The sequence below is a fragment of the Podarcis filfolensis genome, assembly GCF_964270895.1.
Source record: "Podarcis filfolensis genome assembly, chromosome: 7".
NCBI lineage: Eukaryota > Metazoa > Chordata > Lepidosauria > Squamata > Lacertidae > Podarcis > Podarcis filfolensis.
Genome location: NC_139603.1, coordinates 57800183 through 57824156, shown reverse-complemented (window position 1 = coordinate 57824156; position 23974 = coordinate 57800183). Strand labels below are relative to the sequence as shown.

The window sequence follows — 23974 nt, the reverse complement described above, 5'->3', positions numbered from 1 at the left end:
ATGATAATTAAAAAAAAAACAAAAACCACAGTTCAATGGCCATAAAATACTTGGTGATCTGCATGCCAGTTGGTTTAACAAGCTTGGTGATCATGAAATGCTGACTGTGTGATAGGAGACAATTTATTTAAGGAATTTGTATACCCCGCTTTTCACCATATGTCTCAAAGTGGCTTACAAAAACAAAATTCAATAAATTGTTAGGACAGCATTCATGGTACAAAGGCCTGCTAAAACAAAACTGCTTTAACCTGATGTCTGAAACTTAGCAGGGACACGGTGCCCGCCTTGAGTTCTAATGTGAGGGAATTCCATAAAGTTGGGCCTATTACACTGAAGGCATGTCTCCTCATTGAATAATGCTTCTGGTCCATAGGGTCCAGAGAGCTCCTCCATCTGATCTCATGGAATGGAGTGTCCTAGTACAGGGCACAGCTGACTGAAACTCTGAACAGGAGCACACTACACTAAAAGGTTTTGTTGCAGGTCCTACTTGTGCCAATTATTATATTTATCCCTTTCTAATTTGACATGGAATCGGGACCTACAACTAGTTTACTCCTGTGTGGCACCCCTCCTGACAAAATAAAAATCATATTCCTTCGTATCAATTGGATGCATGTGATGTCATCACTGAAAAGACATCAAGTGGCAATTTTAGCTCTTGTGGATCATAAACCGAATCTCTGGAATTCAAGACTATTCAACAGATAATAATTCCCTATTCTTTTTCATAGGCTTTTTTGACAGTTCCCATCCACTCATATAAAAGCTTGTAGGTCAGATCCACATCACTGCCTGACCAAGAAAGTAGAATAACCACAGAGCCTTTATTTCTTAGTCCTTGATCTTTTACTTGACTCTCAGACAGCTATTTCTTTCAAATAAGTGCAGGAAGAGTGTGCTACCACAATTTTAATGTAACCCAGGTGATTTCTAATCACAGTGGTGGAAAAGAAGGCACTGTTGCCTTTACTGGTTTCCTTTCAGATATTGCAATTAAACAAATTCTGTTGGTGTTTATTGCACTTTAAACAAGAAGTCTATGGCAATGCATTATTCTGAATTGCCAGCAGATGGCCTTACTAAAGATCCCATGCTTTTAACAGCTGAATTAAATGCCTTTAACTGTTGAATTAAACATGTTGGTTTTGATACACCACAGCTGGTGCATCTTTCAGAGCAAGTTTAGCTTACGTGAGTAAAATGGAACCATGCTCATTCAGTACAGTACAGTTGCATTGACTTTAGAATTGGTTTACTCTACAGCCAAATAACAGCAGCATTTACCCAGTTTCTAGAACAGGTCAGTTGGTCATGTCCTTGGAAAAACATATCTGGACAATATAGTGCAATCTATCTTTAATGGAAATGCAGGAAGATATAGCGAAGCAGCTCTTTAAGAATGGAGCACAGTCTTCATTACCTCTACTGAGATATCTTAGTCTCTCCACACTACAGAGTAAAAAGGAAACCGCTTTATAAGTAGAAACTCAAAGCAGTATTTGGCACAAGGACAAATTTGGACACAGTTCACCTTCTAACAATGTAAAGCTTCCTCCTAGTACAGTATTTGAAAGGGACAATAGCGACACAAATGAATACAAATTTAGGAATTCATATATCACTATGGAATTTAGGGTTCATTGTGTATGTGCATGCATAAGCACATATATAAATGCCATAAATAAATACATGTGTGGCTAGCTGTCACTAATTATTAATATTATAAACTTTATGGTAATGACAGCTGCAAGGAGGACTAATGGGTATTACAGGAAGACACCAAAGAACAGTAAAATAATATGGAAAATTATAATACCCATACTCGAAATATTGACATTGATCTTATGTTTGTTACATGACCTTTCTTTGCCAGGGTAATAGAACACTGGCATAGAGGCTGGGAGTGGGGTTTTAGAAAGAGTTGGCTTACGTACCAATTCACACCCACCATCCATTTCCACCCCTCCAATGGACTATTCTGTTACCATATGTCAGCTGATATGTTGGACTATACTCCACAGTGGTGGCAAATATCCAAGATCCACTGGCACAGGCACTGGTTTGTGTCCTAGCCAGTGGGAATGGGGCAAAGGAATGAACAAAAGAAAACAGATCTCAGGTAAGCATGTTTTTTCCTTCCAAATAAATGTGCTTAGGATCAGGGTGTCAATCTCAGGCAGCACTTTGATTTTGTTCGTTATGTAATGGACAAAACCAATTGCATTATTTGATCAAAAATGGTATCACTTAGCAAACGCAACACAGATTAGATTTTTTTTTTAATAGCTTGCCTTAAAATGTATAGAAATTGTATATTAAAATGTCAGTCACAGAAATTTACACTGAAGGCATACACTTGTGAAATTGACAGAGCGATGAACATAAAGAAGGGAAATTCTAAAGAATCTGTTGGCTTACTATATTTCAATTACAGTGTACTATAGGGCCGCTCAAGGGTGGGTAACCAACCATTCAGTAAGTCATATTAACTATTTCTGAAAAAATATGCAAACATGGAAAACTGAATTACATTTTTCTGAGATATGTTCAGGAAGTGATTGCCAAGAATTCAGTTGGGTACTATAATCATAAAAATGTGCATTTTATTATCAAATGAAAAGGCATGTCATTGTTTCCTGAAACTGAAATACAAAGCTCTTAGCGCGCTGCATTTTCTGGCATCTGTTCAGGTTTCAATTTTTAAAAATGAATAAAAGCAAGCAATATAGCTTTGAACATTTTCAACTGTGCTTCAAATAGTGCATAAGCAACACTTATTCAAACTTAATCCTGCCCTACAGGCACCATAAACTATATTTTAAATGAGTTTTTGAAGATTTGGTTTGAAGAATCTGGGATCATAGGCAAATTGCCTTTAGTAGTTATTCCTAATCTGTGCTCTTGCAACTAAGACCAGCCACGTGCCTTTTCAGCACATGGCTGACACGCACATAACATCAGCATTAATCAACTTACTTCGAGAAAGATTCTCCAGGGCTTTACCCAGCTTCTTACTTTCTTGAAGAATATGGTTTAATTCATCAAAATCATGATGCTCTGATTTTGTCCTCCAGTCCCATTTGGGGTGTTCTGCTGATCTTGGCACTAAAGTAAAATGAAGTATATTTTTCTTATTTCATATTAGAAAAATGGATAATAATGAGCCTGCATGGAAGACCCAACTTTCCCAATGCTACCAAAGTCTTCCCCAAACTTGCTTCATCAGGATTTTAATTATCACACAGCTTTATTTCTATCAAAACGGATTTTGCAGTCATCGGTTTTACCTACAGTGCCCTGGTAACAACAGAATGTGGTCATCTAGTGTCACTCTCAAGGGACCCACGCTCAGGAAACCGAGTCAATGTTAGCACAGTGAGGAGTAGTGGCAGGCCTGTTGCTAGGGTTGGGCCCTTTCAATGCCTCTCCGGACCTTAAGATGCTTTTGGCAGTGGGCAGCAGTGTCGCTTTTGAACGTAAGCAATACTAAATTCCTATCTGGCCTACCTTGCCATGGATGGTGGCCATCATTGGCAATGTGCCAAGGACTTCTGCAAGTCTTGCAGTGGCTCTGAGTGGTGGCTCCTTTCACAAGATTTGGGACTTCTTAAATTACTCCAGTGGTGAAGAAGGGAAAAGCGTTTCTGCAGCTCCCTTCCCAGCCCAGTGGTAGGGGAGAGGGAGAATCAGCCTTCATACAACATTTTAATTATATATTTCCCCCTCCCTCCACAAAGGTCCCCATACATACATACAAAAAATAATAATCCCCCATTAAGAATACCAGTTTTATTGTTTACGTCTGCCATCACTATACTGTAGTAATTTCTTATGGGAGATAAGAATAAGAATTAGGGTAATTCCTTAGTAATACTTTTCACCTTCACTGACTTTATAGTCACCATTTATTTGAAATCGCAATTTCCATTTAAAATCAGAATAGAAGCTAGCTAAAACCCCTGTCTTATTACCTGAATTATTATTATCTCCTAATACCCAGCATGCAAAGCAAGTAGCTATAGTGGACTAGATTTGTCATGGTTTATGTATAATGTTATTTTAGATTTCCCCCTCATTTCATAACAAAAATGCTCTCAATTTATAACAAAAATGTACTTCCTCATGTTATCCCTTTTTGATTCCCTCCCCTCAAATATTTAAATAGTCATTCGGTAACTCCTATTCCCCACCCCCCAAATTCTGTTGGCATTCATTACACTAAAATGGCAAATGAGCACATTTGTGTTATATAGTGGAGTTGGAAGATACGTAAAGGGAGAAAAATGTCAGTGTTGTCAAGAATCTAAGCTGATGGTTTAATCTTAATTTAACTGCAGCCAAACAAATATGTCATGCTCCTAGTTACCTCAAAATAGGTACAGAATGAGGAATGTGTGGATGCATAGCAAATTCACAAATGAATCATGTAAGGTGTATTGCAGTGTTAGAAGTGTAAAAAGGTAAGGTAAAGGTAAAGAACCCCTGGGCAGATAAGTCCAGTCAAAGGCGACTATGGGGTTGCAGTGCTCAGTTAGCTTTGAGGCCAAGGGAGCCAGTGTTTGTCCACAGACAGCTTTCTGGGTCACGTGGCCAACATTACTAAACCGCTTCTGGCGCAACGGAACACCGTGATGGAAGCCAGAGTACTGGGTATTTGGAATCTATGCAATGAAAGGAATAACCTTTTACCACCCATACAGTAAATCCTGTACTACTGTTACAAACAATTACAAATTTATCTAGCGGCTGTAGAGTAATATTTCCTCCTAAACATTTTATTTTAAAACTGAATATTTTATCATGCTCATTATTTTCCCTTCTCAAATATACATATTTGTTCAACCATAAATTGTTTCTACACGAGACACCATCATGCAGGAAACAAATGAAATAAAACTGAATATGACACATATAATGTTTTAAAACAAATTATGTGCATATGAAATCATAATATTATGACAAGCAACCCACATTTGAAATAAGAGTTTTTCATATTGACACATTTAAACTTAAAAGTGCAATCCTTGGTTTGGGTCATATTTCATTTCTTAAGAATCACAAGGTAAAAGTTTGAAGAAGTCATTCATTATTAAATATGCTATACATTTCCTTACAAGATTTGGACTCTGGTGATGGGGGCGAAATGTTGGATACTGCAAGGTCACTCTTTGATTTTTTAGGCTTCTTTGCATTTGTCTGCCAGGGTTTATCATAGCTTCTGAAATCTCTTCTTGTTCCTTTATTTTCTGTTGGGGAAAGAAAGAAAGATTGTATTTATTTAGCAGGTTTTTGGGTTTTTTAAGGCAGATATGTAAAATATACCTTGATAAAAACAAACTCATTCAAAATAAGGTATACTGTAAAATATGCATGTAGATTGTGGCTCGGTTCACTTGTGACAAAATGTGTGCACTTCCAGAAAGGAGACTGTGGCTTCACCATCATACACCCATTCCACCACTTAAACTAGCAGCTTCCTGTGAAAGAAGATTAGGTGAAAGAAGCAGGAGACTGAAGGTGCTTCCAAGCAACTTGCTCATTGACCATTCATCCTGATTTGTTTACAGGGAGGTTAGATGATGTTGCATCAAACAAGGGTTAGCCCATAATTTCCAGGGCATTTCCCTATCTTTCTTTATTGGAAGAAGTCCAATGTTTTGGGGAAGCAGGTTTGATGCACAGGACCTCCTGATCAACAATAATTGCGCAGCCCGAATTTGCCAGTGTGTTACTGAATCCCACCTAAAAATAGTGAGGCTGGAAGCACTCTGGAGTTGGAATGGTGGGAAGTGTCATAGTGAGTGGCAGGTGGGAGAAGTTAGTAGAGAAGGACAGGAAGAAGAGGTAAAAGGCCGTTGGTTAAGACAGTTGGTGGTGAAAAGGAGAGCATGATGTGTCAAGTGAATTTATTAGGTAGCAATAAAATTCCCTACTCTTTATTGACCGTATGTTTCTGGTTGTTATGATCCCTAAATAAATACAATACCTAGCTGTTCAAATATTTGATATGTCCTGATCCAGGTATATTCCAAAGTAAAACGTCTCGCTCCACATTCTTGCCTTCATTTGCACAGTCAAGCAAATTTAAGAAGAGTCCTACCACTCAGTAAGTGGTAGCAGTGTTTACCTGTGATCCGTTTATGATGAGTCTGTATCCAAGGGACAAGCTGGGCTACCAGACAGCTAGTTACCCTGGCTTACCCAGTGATTTCTTAGGGCCAGAGCTCCAGGGATGTCACAATCCCACAGCTGCTTTTCAGTAAAAAGTAAAGCATCAGGCACTGTTCATGAAACTACTGCATACCTAATTTGGTTCTGAACGAAGATTAAATTTTACAGTTGGGAGGATTAGGAATTTCTGACATCTTAGAATCTCATCAACAATGCACTATATAAATAAAATATCATTACAGAATAATAATAAATAATAACATGTACTGTATAAATGTTCAGCAGTGTTAAGCTAGGAAAACATGGATACAAAGCCTAACTCAACAAAAAGCTTACAATACGACCTGGGCACAATCAGTCATGCACAACCAAATCTACATCCAGAGATTATTGTGACGAGAATATGGGATAACCCCATGCACGAGCCTGAGTTCCCCATGCATTAAATAAAATAAAATAAATATATGAGCATTGTTGTACAACAGTCTTCCCCAGCCTGGTGCTGCTGGATTACCATTTCCATCGCTGACCTCTGATCATTGCCTATGCTGACTGGGACTAATGAGAATTGCAGTCCGAAACATCCGGAGGGCACCAGGTTGGGTGGGGAATGACTGTTGGTTGGTACTTACTGAGAATTCCCTAATATACAATTATTTTTCTACATACCTGAAGTTTCACTTTCTGCCCAGAGAGCAGCAGATCCAGACAGTGTCCTCTGAAGCTGACTACGACTTCCCTGTTTGGACTGGAGGTGGTCAATGAGAAAGGGGATTGGATGGTCAGGAGTCTCTGTTATCAGCTTGGTCATCAGTTCCTTAAAAATCATAAAATCAAAGAAGTATTTAAAAAATCACCTTGTAATGCTAGGAGATTAAAATATAATTAATAGCGCACATTAATCAAAGCCTATTTTAGAGGAGATTGTCAGTGATACCCAACATAATTGTTCCATTTGTGAAAGGAGCAGAAGTTGCTTGTGTAACCGAACTTTCTCTCCATGCAAGTCTGTTCTGTGAGTCCCCCCAACCTTCTAGAGCAAATTGTGGGTGGGGGCCTGTGGTGATATTGCCCCTTTAAGACTGGTTTATGGAAATGGGTTAGAACCTCAGAAATAATGAGTTCACCTACAGCTGTCTCCGGTTAAGGCTTCAAGGCCGGTGTCACAAGGTAATTGGGTGGAAGAGGTGAACACCCATGGTCTAAGTTCCCATAAAACCCGGATTGGTGGGAGCTCTCGCCAGCCAGCGGTCAGCATCTATTTGGGCTTTTGACAGCATCTTGTTTCATTGCTCAGCCTACTGAGATTCAAATATAACCTTTTACATTAATTAGCTGGATAAGTTAGTGTTTGTTTTTATCTTCTGAGCTGTTTTAATCTGTGTTATTATTTGGAGTTTTTCACTCTTGTAGGGTTTTGTTTTAGTAAAGTCTGTGTATGGTCTGGTCTGAGTTCCTGAATCCTTTAATTTTGACCATGCTTTTTGGAGCGAGGGTCATCATCACAGGGCCCAAGGAGTTAGGAGAGGGGGGTGGGGAGTTCTGTTGCTTAAGTGTAAGTTCTTGCACAAACAGGATGATTTAGTTGGAGACAACGCATTGGTTTTGCATGCATTTAATATGATCTACTTTACTTTGGACCAAACTACATATTACAAACAGCATCTTTGCGGGTAAAAGGCAGTTGTGAGGATACTTGGTGAGGTCCTGATCTGGACCCAAAGTGTGATACAAGACTACACAGTTCTTTCAAAAGGTGACCAGACTTTTAAAAAAACCAAACATGACTAATGTAATGCACGATTTGGCCCTTAGCCTGCTATCCTTTATGCAATTACCTCAGAGTAAGCCCCACTGAACTCAGAGGAATTTAGAAACAACTTAACATAGGATTGTACCTAGGCAATATATCCCCTGGATCTTGCAGAGTGTTGTGATTATAAACATATGAACATGAAGTTTAAAGTCAAGTTTAAAGTATTCCTTTTTCTTTCCACAAGGCAAAACTACTTCTTTGATGACCCATTCTTATAAATCTCTGAACTACAGATCCTACACATACAGATTTTTGTGTGCACAAAGTTAAACAAAAGTTTGGACTACAGCCAATAAATTAATCACACAATTTTGATCATCTGGAAAATGCTGCACTGGATTCAGCAGCTCAGGTGGTAGGACTGATGATAATTTACAAGACAGTTTAATACACAGCAATCTGAGCCCAAGTAATCAGGGGAATGGCGTGGGCTGATTTTGTGGGCTTTAGATGACAGGCATGTGCGGGTGCAAGATAAATGGCAACAGGAGTGTGTTCATTAATCTTTGCCACCTTCATTGTGCGCAAACGAGCAAATAAGAACCAGTGTGATTGCCGTATTGATCTGTAGGCTAACTAGTAACTCATTTACTATTCCTCTCAAGTTTTTATTTTCTATTGCAAGTTGGAAATAAAGCCAGTGCTTACAATCTTTTCTTTAAAACCGTGCCATATATTTCCAGTCACTTTCTAAAGTTACAAAATGTATTTTTTCTCTCACTTCCCACAACCCACAGTTATGTTGTCTTCTTTCCCACCCACCTCCAAAATTCTCAAAGTCCTTTTCCTTATGCAAATGTACACTGATAGCACACGATAAAGAATAATAAAGTGGATTACAAATATAAAAAAGTACACACTGAAATGTTGGTATTCCACTAAAATAAAATAAAAATAACCATTTCACCTAGTTGCAGTAAACAGATGTGGAGAGAGTTACCAATTGTCATCTGGCTCCTTTTCTCTTCCTGAGCTGTCATCCATCTATTAGGAGCCATTCTGCCTGACTATAGCAGAGGGAGAAGTGGTCCCACATCGGCTCAGATGACCAGCTGCCTTTGAGCTCTTTTACTCCATCACAACTAGTCATTATAATAATATACAAGAAGTGGGGCCATGCCCCACTTATGTCTATTAGAATGTAAGCCTATAGGCAAGGACTGCCTCGTTTTTAGCCTCTGTTCGGCAACTAGAAAATTCCAGGTACTTCATCAATTAACTAAAATAATATATATTTCAACCATTAAATAGACATGTTCTCCCTCCCCCCCCCAAAAAACCCCAGTATTAAAATGCATGTATTTAAATGCATGAAGACAAATTAACCTACTGGATTTCTTAATTCCATAATTCCACCATAGTGTACAAAAACACTTGATGTAGTTTTACATTGAAAAGTGGGATATAGAATGTATAAGATAAATCTAATATATATACACACACACTTTACCGTGGTACCTCGGGTTAAGAACTTAATTCGTTCTGGAGGTCCGTTCTTAACCTGAAACAGTTCTTAACCTGAGGTACCACTCTAGCTAATGGGGCCTCCCCATAGCTGTCAACTTTCAGATTTGAAAATAAGGGATCAGTAGCCTCCAAAATAAGGGATCAGCAGCCTCACCTGTCCCAGGGACAGTCTACGGGATATCTAACAATCCGGGATAGCAGCAGGAAGCAGTGGGAAAAGGGAATTTCCCACCAAAAAAAGGGAAGGTTGACAGCTATGGGCCTCCCGCTGCTGCTGCTGCTGAACCACCACTGTGCGATTTCTGTTCTCATCCTGAAGCAAAGTATTTAACCCAAGGTATTATTTCTGGGTTAGTAGAGTCTGTAACCTGAAGCATCTGTAACCCGGGGTACCACTGTTTAGGCAACTGGTGATCTACATACATTATCTACAAATATGCTGCATCGTGCAATATGGGAATTTAGGGAAATGTTTATTTACTAGGGGTTGCCCCTGCTCAATTTGCTCACCAACCCCATCTCACCAAAGCCACTCACTCTTTGCTTTTCATCTCACCCAAGCCACCCCTCTGCACTCCCCTTTGACCTCACCAACCATCCTCTTGCTACCCTGGGCCATTGTTGGCTTCAACCCCACTGCCTTGCCCCCCTCCCTCAGTAACCAGCAGTGACTCAGCTGCCAGGTGATCAGGGGAGCAACACTGCCTCATCATGCTATCTGTTATTGTTTACTTTGAGAGCGTTGAGAGCGTTACGTTGGGGGGGGGGGCGGGTAGACAAATCCCATGTCTCTAACAACTTTATGAACTTTCACAATGTTGTGGGATATACAGAAGGGGCAACGACTGTCGTATTAGCAATCAATACTACCATGTAACATCTCCTTGGAACGGATCCCCCAAGCCTCCACTGCTGGGACTTCTCTGTGATGCTACACTCTCCCAACAACCACCTTAACATAGCAGTTCAATGTTCCATTACCATTCAGTTGGTTAATGTACCCTTGAAGTTGCATTAAAATTTTACAAAGGTAGTTATATAACTTCCTTCATCTGAGACAGAAAAAAATATCTACAAATGAAATAACTAACTAGATATCTTTCAGACTCAATGTACAAAATGTTCAGGGTAATCTTTTTGCCCTCTATCAGAAACAACCTGGCAGCTTCGCTGTCCCTGCCATCATTAAAGCAGGAAGGATTCGCTTCTGAATTCTTTACTTGCCAATTTATTACTCTGAATAGCAATGTAATCTTCATCAACACTCCTTCTCCCTTGATTTTCCTCATTGGTGTCATTCACATATTTGATTTTTCTTTTCTCAAAACCACCACCCACATGCTTTTTAAAGGTACTGCATTATTCTGCAAATTGGTTTCTGAGTTACCTCCTTTTACTTCTTTCATAAATGTGATATTTTTCAGTACTCTAATCTTGCCTCTTTTGAATGTTTTTCTTTTCCAACATCCATACCTAACTGTGGCACTATTAAGAAACCTACTAAATTCATACCTGCTTACAAAGGCTTTACTTTTGCAAAGGACCTCTTTGCTTACAGGCTATTGAAATAGAGTTCAATATTTCATTTACAGTAGGCAATGTAGCTATAAAACGGTCTACCTCCAGCCCCTTTACCATTCCTTTTATTGTTTTCCAGGTAAGCAGATGCAATGATAGAGTGCAGTCTCAGCATTCACACATTTCCCCAGCCTAGGAAGCAGAGCAGTTTGTTGTGGATGCTCAGTTTGTGTGCTCTCTCCATCTCTCTCTCACACACAGCAGGAAAAGAGAGGAAAATTATCTCAGACTGGAGCAGCCACAGCACACCAGTATGTTTCTCTGATGAAGAACATAGCAATGTGTTATGGTTGCTGCCTCTCCAGTCTGACCTTCTTTCTCTTATAAAAGAGAAACAGAGAAACAGACAAAGAGGATTTGGGCTGAGGGTGATCAAATGCTTCTTTCCTTCTTGTTTTAAGAGAAGGGCATTTGTAAAGGTCTCTGCCAGTTCCGATTTCCAGAAGGCAGTGAGCTAGTGCCACTACAGCAGAAGTACAGCAGAGCATATCAGGCCACTAGTGGCAGTTGCCAGTTCCATTTCAGAAGTTGTAAACATGTGATCAAGCTTTATTCCCCATTTGCATCTAAGATTTCAGGGTTTTCTCTCCTCCATAATTAAATCTGTAGGACAATCATACGGCAGGTTTTTGAAATGAATCCATGAAAATATGGGTTCCAGATAGCTGCTGTTTCCAGGTCATCTTCAAGGCTAGCCCTACATAGAGCACATATGGTAGCCAAAGTAGGAAGTGTGCAAAACTGTGGCCAGCCTATCTCGTTTCAGGAATGGCCATTGCTGGCAAACCAACCACAGCTGGAAATAGGCACTCCTAGTGACCAAGGTCACATGTACCTCAAGTGACGAAGTTGCGTCCAGGAGCACCACTATACTATGTACCTGTTATTTCAAGTCAAGTACAACTTGCTCTAGAACAGGCCAATTGCCCCAATTGCCAGACATGAGAACTGTCCATCAAGAGAGCTTCATTCTTGACAGGATTCAGCTCCAGTCTACTGGCTTCCATACAACCCATTACCACTTCAAGGCACTGGTTGAACAAGAGCACAGCTTCATCAGCTTCAGATGGTATATAGAATGGTAAAACTGAGCTTCACCAGCAAAATGGTACTGAGCTCCAAATCTCCTGATAACTGCATATAGATTGCTTCATATACGATAGATGTTGAGTAGCACTGAAGACAACATGGGACAAGACCCCACAGCAAAACTGTCATGTGGCCAAGCAGAAGTCTTCCAGTGGTGTTCTCTGGAGGTAGCCTATAGCTAGAAGCAGAACCGATGTATCACTGAGCTCCAACCCCCAACACTCTAACAGGATACCGTGCTTATCAAAAGCATGGTATCCTTATCAGTATCAAAGGGCACTGAAATATCAAGAAGAATCAACAGGATTGCACACCCCATGTCTCTCTCCCAATACAACTCATCAATCAGCATGTCTCAATACCAAAATCAGGCCAAAAGCCAGACTGTAATGATTCAAGACCATCTGTTTCATCTAAGTACTTCTGCAATTGCAAAGCTATCACACTCTTTGTAATAGCATTGCACCAAAAGGGGGCATTAGCAATTGGCTGGTAAGTCTTTAAATCAAGATGTATCTACCTTCTCCTGCATTGAGGCATTTGCCATCTCCAGCCCCCTATATATTTACAAAGTCAGGAATGACAGATTGAGAGCATGTAGAGCAGTTGACCAACTCCCTACAAGTATCTTCACTTTACCCTCAAGCCACAGTAAGTGAAACTGATCCCAGAGAACATAACCAGATGGCTCTCTAGACATCTCATCAGAGACTGTATTAATAGTAGTGTCAAGGTCAGAGCAAAGCCAAGCAACGTTATCCTTGAAATGCCTTGCAGATGTGTTGTAGTAGGCTTCAGAGGGTTCTGCTGTTGCTGGCTGTGATCCAGAACTTACTAGCTTCTTTACCACTCTGAAAAGCTCTGCCAGATGCAAGTACTGCCGCCGCCACCACATTGTGCTCTTATTTGTGTTTTATCACCCTCACTGTGAGACTTCTGCCATTTGAGCTTGAGCCATCATCCAACTTGTTTCATTGTTCGAAGCTCACTGGAAAACCAAGGCATACCTTGGGCTGTGCAGTGCAAGAAAGAGCACATAGGGGCAATGGTGGCCCTGGACATGCCCATCTCACCATTTTATAGTGGGATCAGAGCTTCAGTGGGAATATCAGACATGCCAACCAGTAAGTATTCAGGGATGAACCATCCCTACAGTCACCATCAAACCTCGTCCGGAAGTGATCTATCCATGATGACAGTGTTACAATCGCACACACCCAACTACGGAACCATACCCAATCCACTCTGGGAAAGAATCAGAACAGGAATGTAACCTGCAGCATGTGTTGGGCTAGTGATGTACGAAAACAGCCACATGATTCTCATTGCAGGCACGAAGTCCCAATTTGATCCTATCAAGACAGCCTTGGAATATATGTCCTACAATAAAATCACTCCACTTGGGGAGTTCTCCTATACCATCCCTAAGACTGTCTCTGTCAATTCTGACAGGAAGGCAGTTAGGCAGTGGGGCAGGTGATACACCAACAAGTTATCTGTTCAGTTTCCCCAACTAAACACCAGGTACGAACCTCCAGATGCACTGGCTTCCTGACAAGAGACATAATTTTTGTAAATGGCAGCAACTCCACCACAGCCCTTCAGCCTATATTAGTGCTTCTCTAAGTACCCAGTCACTGATTTCCTTCAGTATTTTATTCTGCCTCACAGAAATATTTACTGCTTGATCTTATAACCCATGACACCAGTATAGTAATCTTTATATCTGGTTTTATACTGACAGCGGGGCCATATCACATAAACAATTGTTATGCTTGCAGATGCTCTTTCTTACAGATCCACAATGCGATGTAAAGGCCACCATAATGCATTATTGTGTTTTTAAAAAGAAGCATTGTGGGTTGTAGAGGATTTACGTAGCTTCTTCTCAAAAACCATCTTCTCAGAAGTTCTTCAAAAACCAGCAACCTAATTTACTTGGAAGTAAGTCCCACTGAGTTCAATGACACTGATTTCATTAGTTAAGTTGATTGAGTCTAAGTGGATATAGGATTGAGCCATTTCATGAACAAAAAAGAAATATTAAGCTTATGGCTTCTATAAGCTAATTAAAAAATTACCACAGGGATAGTCCCCTCTCTGTGTCTGTCTCACACATTTTGTTTCCAAAAAATAATCGCAGATGCAAGTGATAAACCAAGAAAGACTTAAAATGTAAATTGTTTCAGAACTGAATTGCACATTAGAAATAAAACCTCATTAATCCTACAATAAGAAAACCAATAGCAATTCAGGTGAATATTGCAGACTTCTCCTCCTCTTTAAGTGTTTCATTGATTTCCATTTTCATGAGGTTAAAAAAAGCCAACTATCCTTTTAAAAATTCAGGTCCTACTCATTCAGTGAATAGGAGGTTAGGAAGACAGAGAGGCATGGTAAAAATAAGATGTCCTGGATTCTGCCTGCCATCTTCTTGTATCTCAGCCTTAAATACGTTTGTTCAAATCCAAAGCTATTATACAATATATGCACAAGGCCTATTGCAGCAATAAAACTGCTAGCACATTTGCAAAGCTAAGCAGGGTCCAATATGGATTCAAATTGGATGGGAGATTGCATGCTGAGATTCCTGTATTGCAGGGAGTTGGACTTAGATGACCCTTGGGGTCCTTTCCAACTCTACAATTCTATTTTATGATTCTATGACCTCTGTGTGAACAGGGCTGCTTCAATTATGGGAACTAAATCCCAGGAAGCTGCCTTATATTGAGTCATAACAGTAACGGTACCCCTGACCATTAGACCCAGTTGCGGACGACTCCGGGGTTGCGGCGCTCATCTCACTCTATAGGCTGAGGGAGCCGGCATTTGTCCGCAGACAGCTTCTGGGTCATGTGGTCAGCATGAGTAAGCCACTTCTGGAGAACCAGAGCAGCACACGGAAACGCCGTTTACCTTCCCGCCGGAGCGGTACCTACTTATCTACTTGCGCTTGATGTGCTTTCGAACTGCTAAGTGAGCAGGAGCTGGGACCGAGCAATGGGAGCTCACCCCGTCACGGGGATTCGAACCACCAACCTTCTGATCGGCAAACCCTAGGCTCTGTGGTTTAGACCACAGCGCCCATACCATTGCTCTGTCTAACTCAGTATATTGCGCACACCGAACCAGCTCACACCTAATACTAAACCATGGTTTAGTGGTATGTACATGATTTTCTGTGACAGTGAGTGAGTGCTGCCAGTGGCGTAGCATGGGGGGTGCAGGGGGGGCCGGCCGCACCGGGCGCAACATCTGGGGTTAGGGCAAATCCACGGGTTAGGGGGTGCAAATCCACGGGTTAGGGGGCGCAAATCCACGGGTTAGGGGGTGCAAATTACTTGCCTTGCCCCGGGTGCTGACAACCCACGCTACGCCACTGAGTGCTGCAACCTCCTCTTACCCCTGGCTAGGAGAAGTTTTGCTTTACATGGTTCCTGGCTTCTTGTTATACACAAAGCAATACTAGTTTAAAACTAATTTCAGCATCATGACCTATGATGTGAAATTGCTTTGCAATTGGTTAAAGAGTGTCTTAAAACAAGATTCCTGGTTAAAATCCAGGAACTGGTTGAAGTGAAACTGAATTGTGGCTTATTTGCCTTCTCAGCAGACTGGGACGACTAGAAAGGAGAGAGGAGCGTTCAGATATGTTCCCACACAGAATGCTAAATCAAGGTTTAGTGGCATAGGCTTTCCAGTGGTTTAGACAAATATCTTTCCTAGCCCTGCTAGGAAATGCCAAGGATTGAACCTAGAACTTGTCATGCAAAGCATAAGCTCTATACTTGCTACAGCTCCTTCCTTTGCTGTGAGTACACAGTACAGCCTTGATACAGAATATTCCTCAATGCTGAAGCGAACACAGCAGCTCTCACATAAATGGTAGTTTATGCACCAACACCAAAGGTACTGGATCAAAGCTACTGCTTGCAAGAAAGTCCAGATGATTTCTAAAGATTGCCTCCACACAGGTGGAAACTTCAGTCTAAGTTGATACTGTTTTATTTATACATTGGAATGCTTAAGTAAATATTTTAATTTAAAACACACAAATCCCATTATGACTAAAAGCTTGATCAGATATTCCTGGTTTATTGCCACGATTCTTGGTTTATTGCAGACTTCATGCAAACTGTATGAAGTTGCAGGGAGCTAAGCTGCAAAGGCAAGAAAGCTTAGCACCTTCACCTTGTGATTTTATGTATTATTGGACAAAACAGATACACAGAGAGAGAGAGAGAGCGCAATCAATATGGGCGGTCTTAAGCATATACCTGCTGGCCTAGCAATGCAAATTCTGTTGGCGAAAAGGTGGGTGGCATGATTTCTATAGAGGTGCTGAGTGAGCAGCTTCCTTCAATAATACCCCTAGGTTCATCGTGATTCTAAGTATACTTCAGAAATATCAAATGCACTATACCAGTATTAAAAAAGAGGATTTAGAAGCCTTGCTTCACCCCAATCCAAAGTATATATGAAATAGAAAACAGCAACATCAAATCTCTTCGGCACTAAAAACTGCTGCAGTAGAAAATTTAGCTGTGTGCACTGTTTTTGCCTGTGATTGCACAAAGCCTTTTTAGATACTGTCTCTTTTTTTAAAAAAAGCAACAACTAAAAGCTCTGTTTTTAAGAACGTACACCTTAACACAAAACATGGTACAAGTCAACACTGCAAAATGCCTTAGTGGTTTTAAATATATATATATATATTATTTTGAACTATAGCAACAATTCCCCTTTATGCTAGCCCTGATGAGTTATTTACCGTATTTATGTGCCATACAGCCTGTTTTTGTTGTTTTAAGTTATTCCAATTCCTTTAATTGTTATGATTGTTTTATTTTGTTCTCTGAATGTTTTTAGCTGCTTTGTACACTCTTATATTGGAAAGGCAGCATATAAGTCATTTTCATTAATAAATAGAATGCTACCTTTCTTAACAAGTTCAGGTAAGCTGCCAGTACAGCCTATTGCCAAGGAAAAAATACTGTGATACATGCTCACATATTTATTGACTATAAAGTAAGCCCACAACTTACACACATTTAACTTGTGTGCATTCAGCTATATGCGTGTGGTAAAAAAATTAAAAGGGGGCAGAATTCTGGGGGAAATTACTTTGGCAATCCCCTCCACCATTGAACCCATGTGTTTTGAATATACACAATTTTGGCTTTAGCTGCAACCTCCAGAATGTAACCCTTGCATAAATTGTGGGCTTACTGTATCTTAAAATGTTGCACAGTTTACTAAGAAGAAATTATGCTGCAGCCCTATGCATATTTATTTACACATCAGTAAACCCTACTTGATTCAGTGGGATTTAGGGCCAAACTAGAAATTACTAGAAATGTGTGCTTATTTCAAAAAAATACAAATAGTAGCCATGGGAAGATGTGTATATATGTGCATAATAATTACTGAGGACTTAGCTACATTAGTAAAAATGCATTATAACACAGTGACACCAGATGGCGCTGTAGAGCTGAAATTGCAACTCAATGAAATTTTCAATTGTGAGATTTACAACCTTTTTTTGCAGAGCATTTTCCTAACCCTCCAAAAATCAAAGAAGAAAGGAGCCACAAATCTGACTTAATAGCACAGTATTTGGAAGTAAACTGCAACCAGATCAGGCTTACTTCTGAGCAGGCATGATTAGGCTCTGACTGCCACAATAGGATTTTTATATACCACATTTTTCCGTGTATAAGACGCCCCCTATTTGGGGGACTAAAAATTAAGAAAATGCACTATGCACTATCCATGTATAAGACGACCCCTTATTTTAAACTTCAAAAATTTAGGAAAAAATATAGTCTTATACATGGAAAAATACGGTATATACAGATTTGAATTCCTGACTTTGAGCATGACTAGAATGCATAGTTTTCATTACCATATGGGGAAACTCTAATATTAGACTTGTTACCCAAAAGCCAAAGCCTGTAGCCTTAGAATGACATGGAAATTCATTTTGAGAGAGACGTAAGATACTATTTCATATCAGCAGAACCTACATTTCATCAAGGATCTATACAGCAGGGAATCTGTAGTCAAAACTAATTATATTGATTTAGCAATCAGGAAAGATCATTGCAGACAAAATTACTGATCTCAGTCATAATTCCCGTTTCCCACAGGTGAGGAAATCTGCTTTTTCACAGAACGTAATCACAGACACAAATCTGCCAGGTTAACTATTTGACAGCTGTATAGCTATGTGAAATATTATCCTAAGAACTACTGGAACGAAAGTATGTATTTTCATTGCTTCATGTCATTTTGATACACTGTGATTTGTTATTCCAGCCTAAGACTGAGAGCCTCTTACCTTCAAACTAGTAGCTCTAGTCACCATCACCCATAAGCAAATGTAACATGTGAACCAAATCAGTGACCACAGATATAATCGGGGGGGGGGGGTGGGAGTGCATTTGATACTGTTTTAAGCATTCTGCCTCCATGTCATAGTTTTTCCAGCTTCCAGCTGGAGGAAAATGGACAATATGGTTACCCTGACCAGAATGAACATCAGGATATTCTTTGTACTACAGGCAATTTTGGAGACAGGACAAAAAAAGAATGAAGTGAATCAGATTGTGGAGATTATGCAAATGTAGGTAGGCTTGGACACTTTCTTTGTAGAAATGATGACACATGAGAAACTGTGGAGCATGGATTTCAAATTGGGATAGAAACCACAGAGTATGTCTCCGTTCCACACTTTGAGTATCAAGGATGTCTGTGCATTTAAAAAGGTTTTTCACATATCTAAACATCTGCATGCATATTGAGACCCAAAACCATAGCAGGGGCCCCAGAAATATGTTCATGAGTATATGTAGTCAATATGTTACATGTTTGCCATGAGAAACAGTGGTGTGCGCACATGGAACACATTTGCTGTGTAAAATTAGGACTGCCACCAGAACCCCATGTCTCAGAAATAAGCTGTTCCCATATTGCCCAACTTCCAGTCAACATTACAATGAATGTGCCACGCGATTAACGCTTCATGTGTACTCTCTAAGTGTCCCCACAGATGGTTTTATCCATTCTCCATGGCATACAACATTTCCCCCTAATAATGGGAACAGGTTCTGATTCTGCAGTTTCCTTGTAGCATGCATGCATCACTTTCATGTTAACTCAAGGAGGTATATGCAATCTCCCCTCACGCCCCCATAAGGTTTTAAAAGACTATGCGCACGCATGACTATGAGAACCCAAACATTGTGAGGAGACACCCCAGATTCAAGAGAAAATAGACAAGCAGTGAGCCAGAACCACGCCAGGATAAAGTACTGTACAGACCAGACCTCAAAAAAGGGCAAGAAATCAAGGTGTAACACGCATCATTAAGAATGGAACATTTTACACAGGTGACAAAACTGATATAACACAAAATGTTGTGGAAAGAACATGTACAGTCTAGACTTCTATTTATGCCCCCCCCAACAAAAATGTAGCTCAAAATGCTCACCAGGTTACAGCCATAAGAAAGCCCTCCAAATAACACTTTTGAGCTCGCAAACGTTGGTTTAACACTTGAAAAACAAATTCTTCAGCCAGTATAAAAGATTAGGGAAATAGTCTTCATAACATTTTTAAGAAGTTTGCACAGATTTGAAAGTCCCTTCGAGTAAGGAAAATGAACCCTGTCACTTTTGTTTAGTGATTCCCGGAATGGTGATCCTAAATGCACTTGCAGCAAAAGAGACAGTCCAAGAAAGAACTTGGTGTTTGAATGAGCTCATTGTGTGATTATATAATACATAACCAGTAAAAGTGAAGTGCAGGAAAAAAGGGGGGGAAAGCCTAATTCTAAACATCAATCAAGCCTCTGATTAGGGAATCCAGGTTAGGATGTATGGCCAAAATGCATATATCTCTAAGGCACATGTAAAAACCGACAGACACATATGCCAGGGCACAGCTTTGCTACTGTTTACCTCTCAAAATAAAAATTCATTCTGAATTTTTCCTTCCTTAAAAGCCCCTTGTCATCTTCTACTCTGCTTTTCTTAGTTACAGATCCTCTATACTGCCATTAAGTCAGATTTCTGACTCCTTTTTTTCTTTGATTTTTGTAGGGGTAAGGAAGACAAAACTTACCAGAGTTCTCCACCAGGTTGGAAACCACACATGTAGATTTCCCAGAATGCCCCCTTCTGAGGCATTCCCCAACCCCCAGAATAATAATAGGGCCATCTACCATCATCTGTGTACACAGAGGAAGATTTCAAGAGAGGGAGGCAGGCAAAGACCACTTCAGAGCCACACTTCCAGCCACAAGATCATTCTAACCAGTGCTACTTTTCCAGGAGCTTACCCAGGGTCCGTGTTTCCTTTTAGAAATGAGGCACACTGAAGACTGCAGTGTCTTTAGGATATATGGTTTATTTACACATATATCCTTAATACCCTAAAAGAGTCTTGCTTCTCCCATAGCCACAGCCTTGGATACAAGCACAAATCAGATGGGCAGGTATTATTATTATTATTATTATTATTATTATTATTATTATTATTAATCCATTATTATTATTATTATTATTATTATTATTATTATTAGGCGTGCCTCTGACTCCCTGGCTTCGCAGCCTGCTGTTTGCTTCCAGGCTTCTAGCTCACTTAACTCTCAGCTCTTGTCTTTCTTCCAGCAAGTTGAGGGGAGGGCACTCATCCATTTGTCGTGTGGCACAGGGCTACTTCCTTTGTTACCCTTTGTTACCCTAAGGGCCCATACTTAGAGGACCATTACCAAGATACTTGTCTGCCTATTTCCACAATTAGAATCTTCGCTTAGGAACGCAGGTGGCACTGTGGGTTAAACTACAGAGCCTAGGACTTGCCGATCAAAAGGTTGGCAGTTCGAATCCCCGCAACGGGGTGAGCTCCCATTGCTTGGTCCCTGCTCCTGCCAACCTAGCAGTTCGAAAGCATGTCAAAGTGCAAGTAGATAAATAGGTACCGCTCTGGCGGGAAGGCAAACAGCGTTTCCGTGCGCTGCTCTGGTTCGCCAGAAGCGGCTTAGTCATGCTGGCCACATGACCTGGAAGCTGTACGCCGGCTCCCTCGGCCAATAAATCAAGATGAGCGCCACAACCCCAGAGTCGGTCACGACTGGACCTAATGGTCAGGGGTCCCTTTACGTTTACAGGCATACAGCCTACTCCTCCCCGCACCCCAACTCATAACAGTACCCAATGTGAGCCTAATGTCAGTAGTCATGGGATGGAGCTGCCCTCCCAGCACTGGTGTTGCTTCCACTATTATATCCATGCAACCCCAACCTTGCCGCCACCTGAACTCCTTCCAGGTAAGCAGCAGGGACACCCCACTAATGCCTAATGCAACCTTTAAAATGCATAATTAAACACATCAATCACAAACATTACATAGCATTTTCTGACAAAACTAGGGCCAGTCAGTAAGAATAAGAAATTAGCCTTGAGGACAAAAATTCAGAATCGTGTTTGGAACAAACTTTACCACTGCTTTGCAGGTTATGGTATTTTAAAAGAAAAATACCACCCCCATGAAAAATCAATTTCAGCCAATACACTAGTAAAATTAAGAATGTGTTTTACCAACTATCCAGCTATTTCTTGGACGTATTATGCAAAGAAATTATCCTTAAACACTATATTTTTCATCTTTACTAAAGTGCATTTGTATTGCCCTGATGGCCGGGTTCATTTGGGGTAGCTTAGCGCAGATTTCCTTTCTAGACCATGCAATTAAATATATATTGTTTGCAGTTTAGAATGTACTTTGTACTTTAATTAGATGCAGGAAAAGCATTGTTAATATAAGCTCACCATGAACATTTTGAATAAACTGACACTCATTAATGAGTCAGCTGGCAAACAAGCTTGCACACTACAGTATCCTTGTTCTAGTACATATTAAAAGTAAGAAAGGGCATAAGATTTCCTGTGAAACAAGCACAAAGGGTAGGTGGGGAGCCAGAATTAAAAATATGATAATCAAAAATTTATTTTTCTTACCAATGTATTGTGTTTCCTTTCACAATAATAGCTAATATTAACTTCTATTAAATTTTTATTATTTCTTAAAATGCTGCCACCTTATCAAATTTGGGGTATTATTTTTTTAAAAAATCATGCTGCATTATATTATGCGTAGCCATTTTTAAATATTTCTCTAGAACAGACTGCGGCATTCTGAGTGTCTCAGAGAAAAAATAGCATTCAAAAGCTTGAATCTCAGTTCCATTTCAGTAGGTAAGATCTGAATATATATTTTTGTTATCTGCAAAAAGAATCTGATCTTTGCCATTTTCAAAACTTGCAATATTTTTAGAACATGTATCTTCAAACACTTTGGGGTATTTGTTCTATATCACCTAGACATATCTACTTAGAAGTAAAACAAATTAAAATATTAAAAAATTGTCCATTAGCATCTAAGACACCAACTAAGCTTGTTCTGGGTATAAGCTTTCGTGTGTGTGTGCACCACTTGAACTTTTCATTCACTAACAGAAGTCAATAACCATATCTGCTCTTTTACAGAAATCAATGGTATTTCCCCTAAACATAACTACATTTCTCATGATGCATTTTTGGCTTAGTCTTCTCCTCAGGAAGACGATAAACACTAGTTTGGTGAGCCACAGAAACCAACTAACTAAAAATGTTGTTATGAAGCCAAAGTTGGCAAAATCAAAACCGAAATAAATATGAACCTTGGGGGTGGGGAGGTAATAGCTGTACTTTCTAGAGAAGGAGGTGCTGAAGAGAACATGTTTGAGGGTTCCCACTATACAGCCATCTTATGAGTCCCCTCCTAAATCAGTAGCCCCACCCCAGCAGACTTACCTACTGCTGGACTGGAGGTGTCAGGCTATAGTGGGCAGCTGTGAACTGCCTACCATTTTAATTAACCACAATATCCATGAACTAGCATCACTCTGGGGCATCTGCAAAATCAAAATCATCACCACCACATACAATTAAAATGGCTCTCAAACCCAGCTGCCTGCCCCAGAGGGCCATATTAAAAGTGGTAACATGTTTGGAGTCTATAAAGGAATATTTTGAAGACCATTCATGATTCTATGAAACACTTCATAGAAGTGGAATAGTGCAGTGGTTACGGATCTGGGCCAGCAACAACCTGGTTAAATCTCAAATCACAGCACAATCCTAGCCCTGACTACTTAGCACTAAGCCCTATTGAATTCAATAGGGCTTTGCCAGGTAAGTGGAATCGGGATTGCTGCCTTAACACTGAACATGAAGACAGTTTAGAAGCTGCAACTAGTGAAGAATATCTCTGGTTGGACACATATTATGCTGGCCTTGAAAGATCTGAACTGACTGCCAATTAGCTACTAAGTCCCATTTAAGGTGTTTACGTTGACACAGTAAGTCCTAAACAACCAGAGGCCCAGATTTCTGAAGGAGTTTCTCTTGCCACATTGACCTACCCAGTTGTTAAGTTCAGCTGTGGAGTCCCTGCTGGTGCTATTGCCACCCTCAGTTGTGATGGCACATCACGAGAGGCCTTTATCTGCGGTAGCCTCCAGGTTGTGGAATGATCTCCCCTCTGAAGTGCCATCTTGCACCATCAATGTATGCTTTGCAACTCTTTGTCAAGATTCACCTCTTTTTCAGTACTTTGATGGAGTGGATGTTCTCCCTCTTCGTGCACTGCTGCTCTGTGCTGCTGTTTTGTTCTTTTGATTTTGTTTTTGTGCTTTTATTTTATTATATTAATGTAGATTGCACTCATTTTAATTGCGGTATTTTTGCAACCTGCCCTGGGGTCCATTTGGTGAAGGACAAACTATAAGAACAAATAATAAAC

General features: G+C 40.2%; 1 protein-coding gene across 4 annotated transcripts in view; it reads right to left on the bottom strand.

Annotated features, from left to right (window-relative positions):
• The window catches only part of LOC310766740 (uncharacterized protein C8orf34 homolog), an 85366-nt gene that overhangs the window by 58039 nt on the left and 3353 nt on the right, over positions 1-23974 (bottom strand). For all 4 annotated transcript variants that reach the window (XM_083623331.1, XM_083623332.1, XM_083623334.1 and 1 more), the window contains exons 2-4: positions 6847-6994; positions 5121-5252; positions 2983-3111 (exon numbers count right to left, since the gene is read on the bottom strand). In XM_083623331.1, the coding sequence (XP_083479457.1) occupies positions 2983-3111; positions 5121-5252; positions 6847-6994 (409 nt within the window). The remainder of the gene's footprint in view (positions 1-2982; positions 3112-5120; positions 5253-6846; positions 6995-23974) is intronic.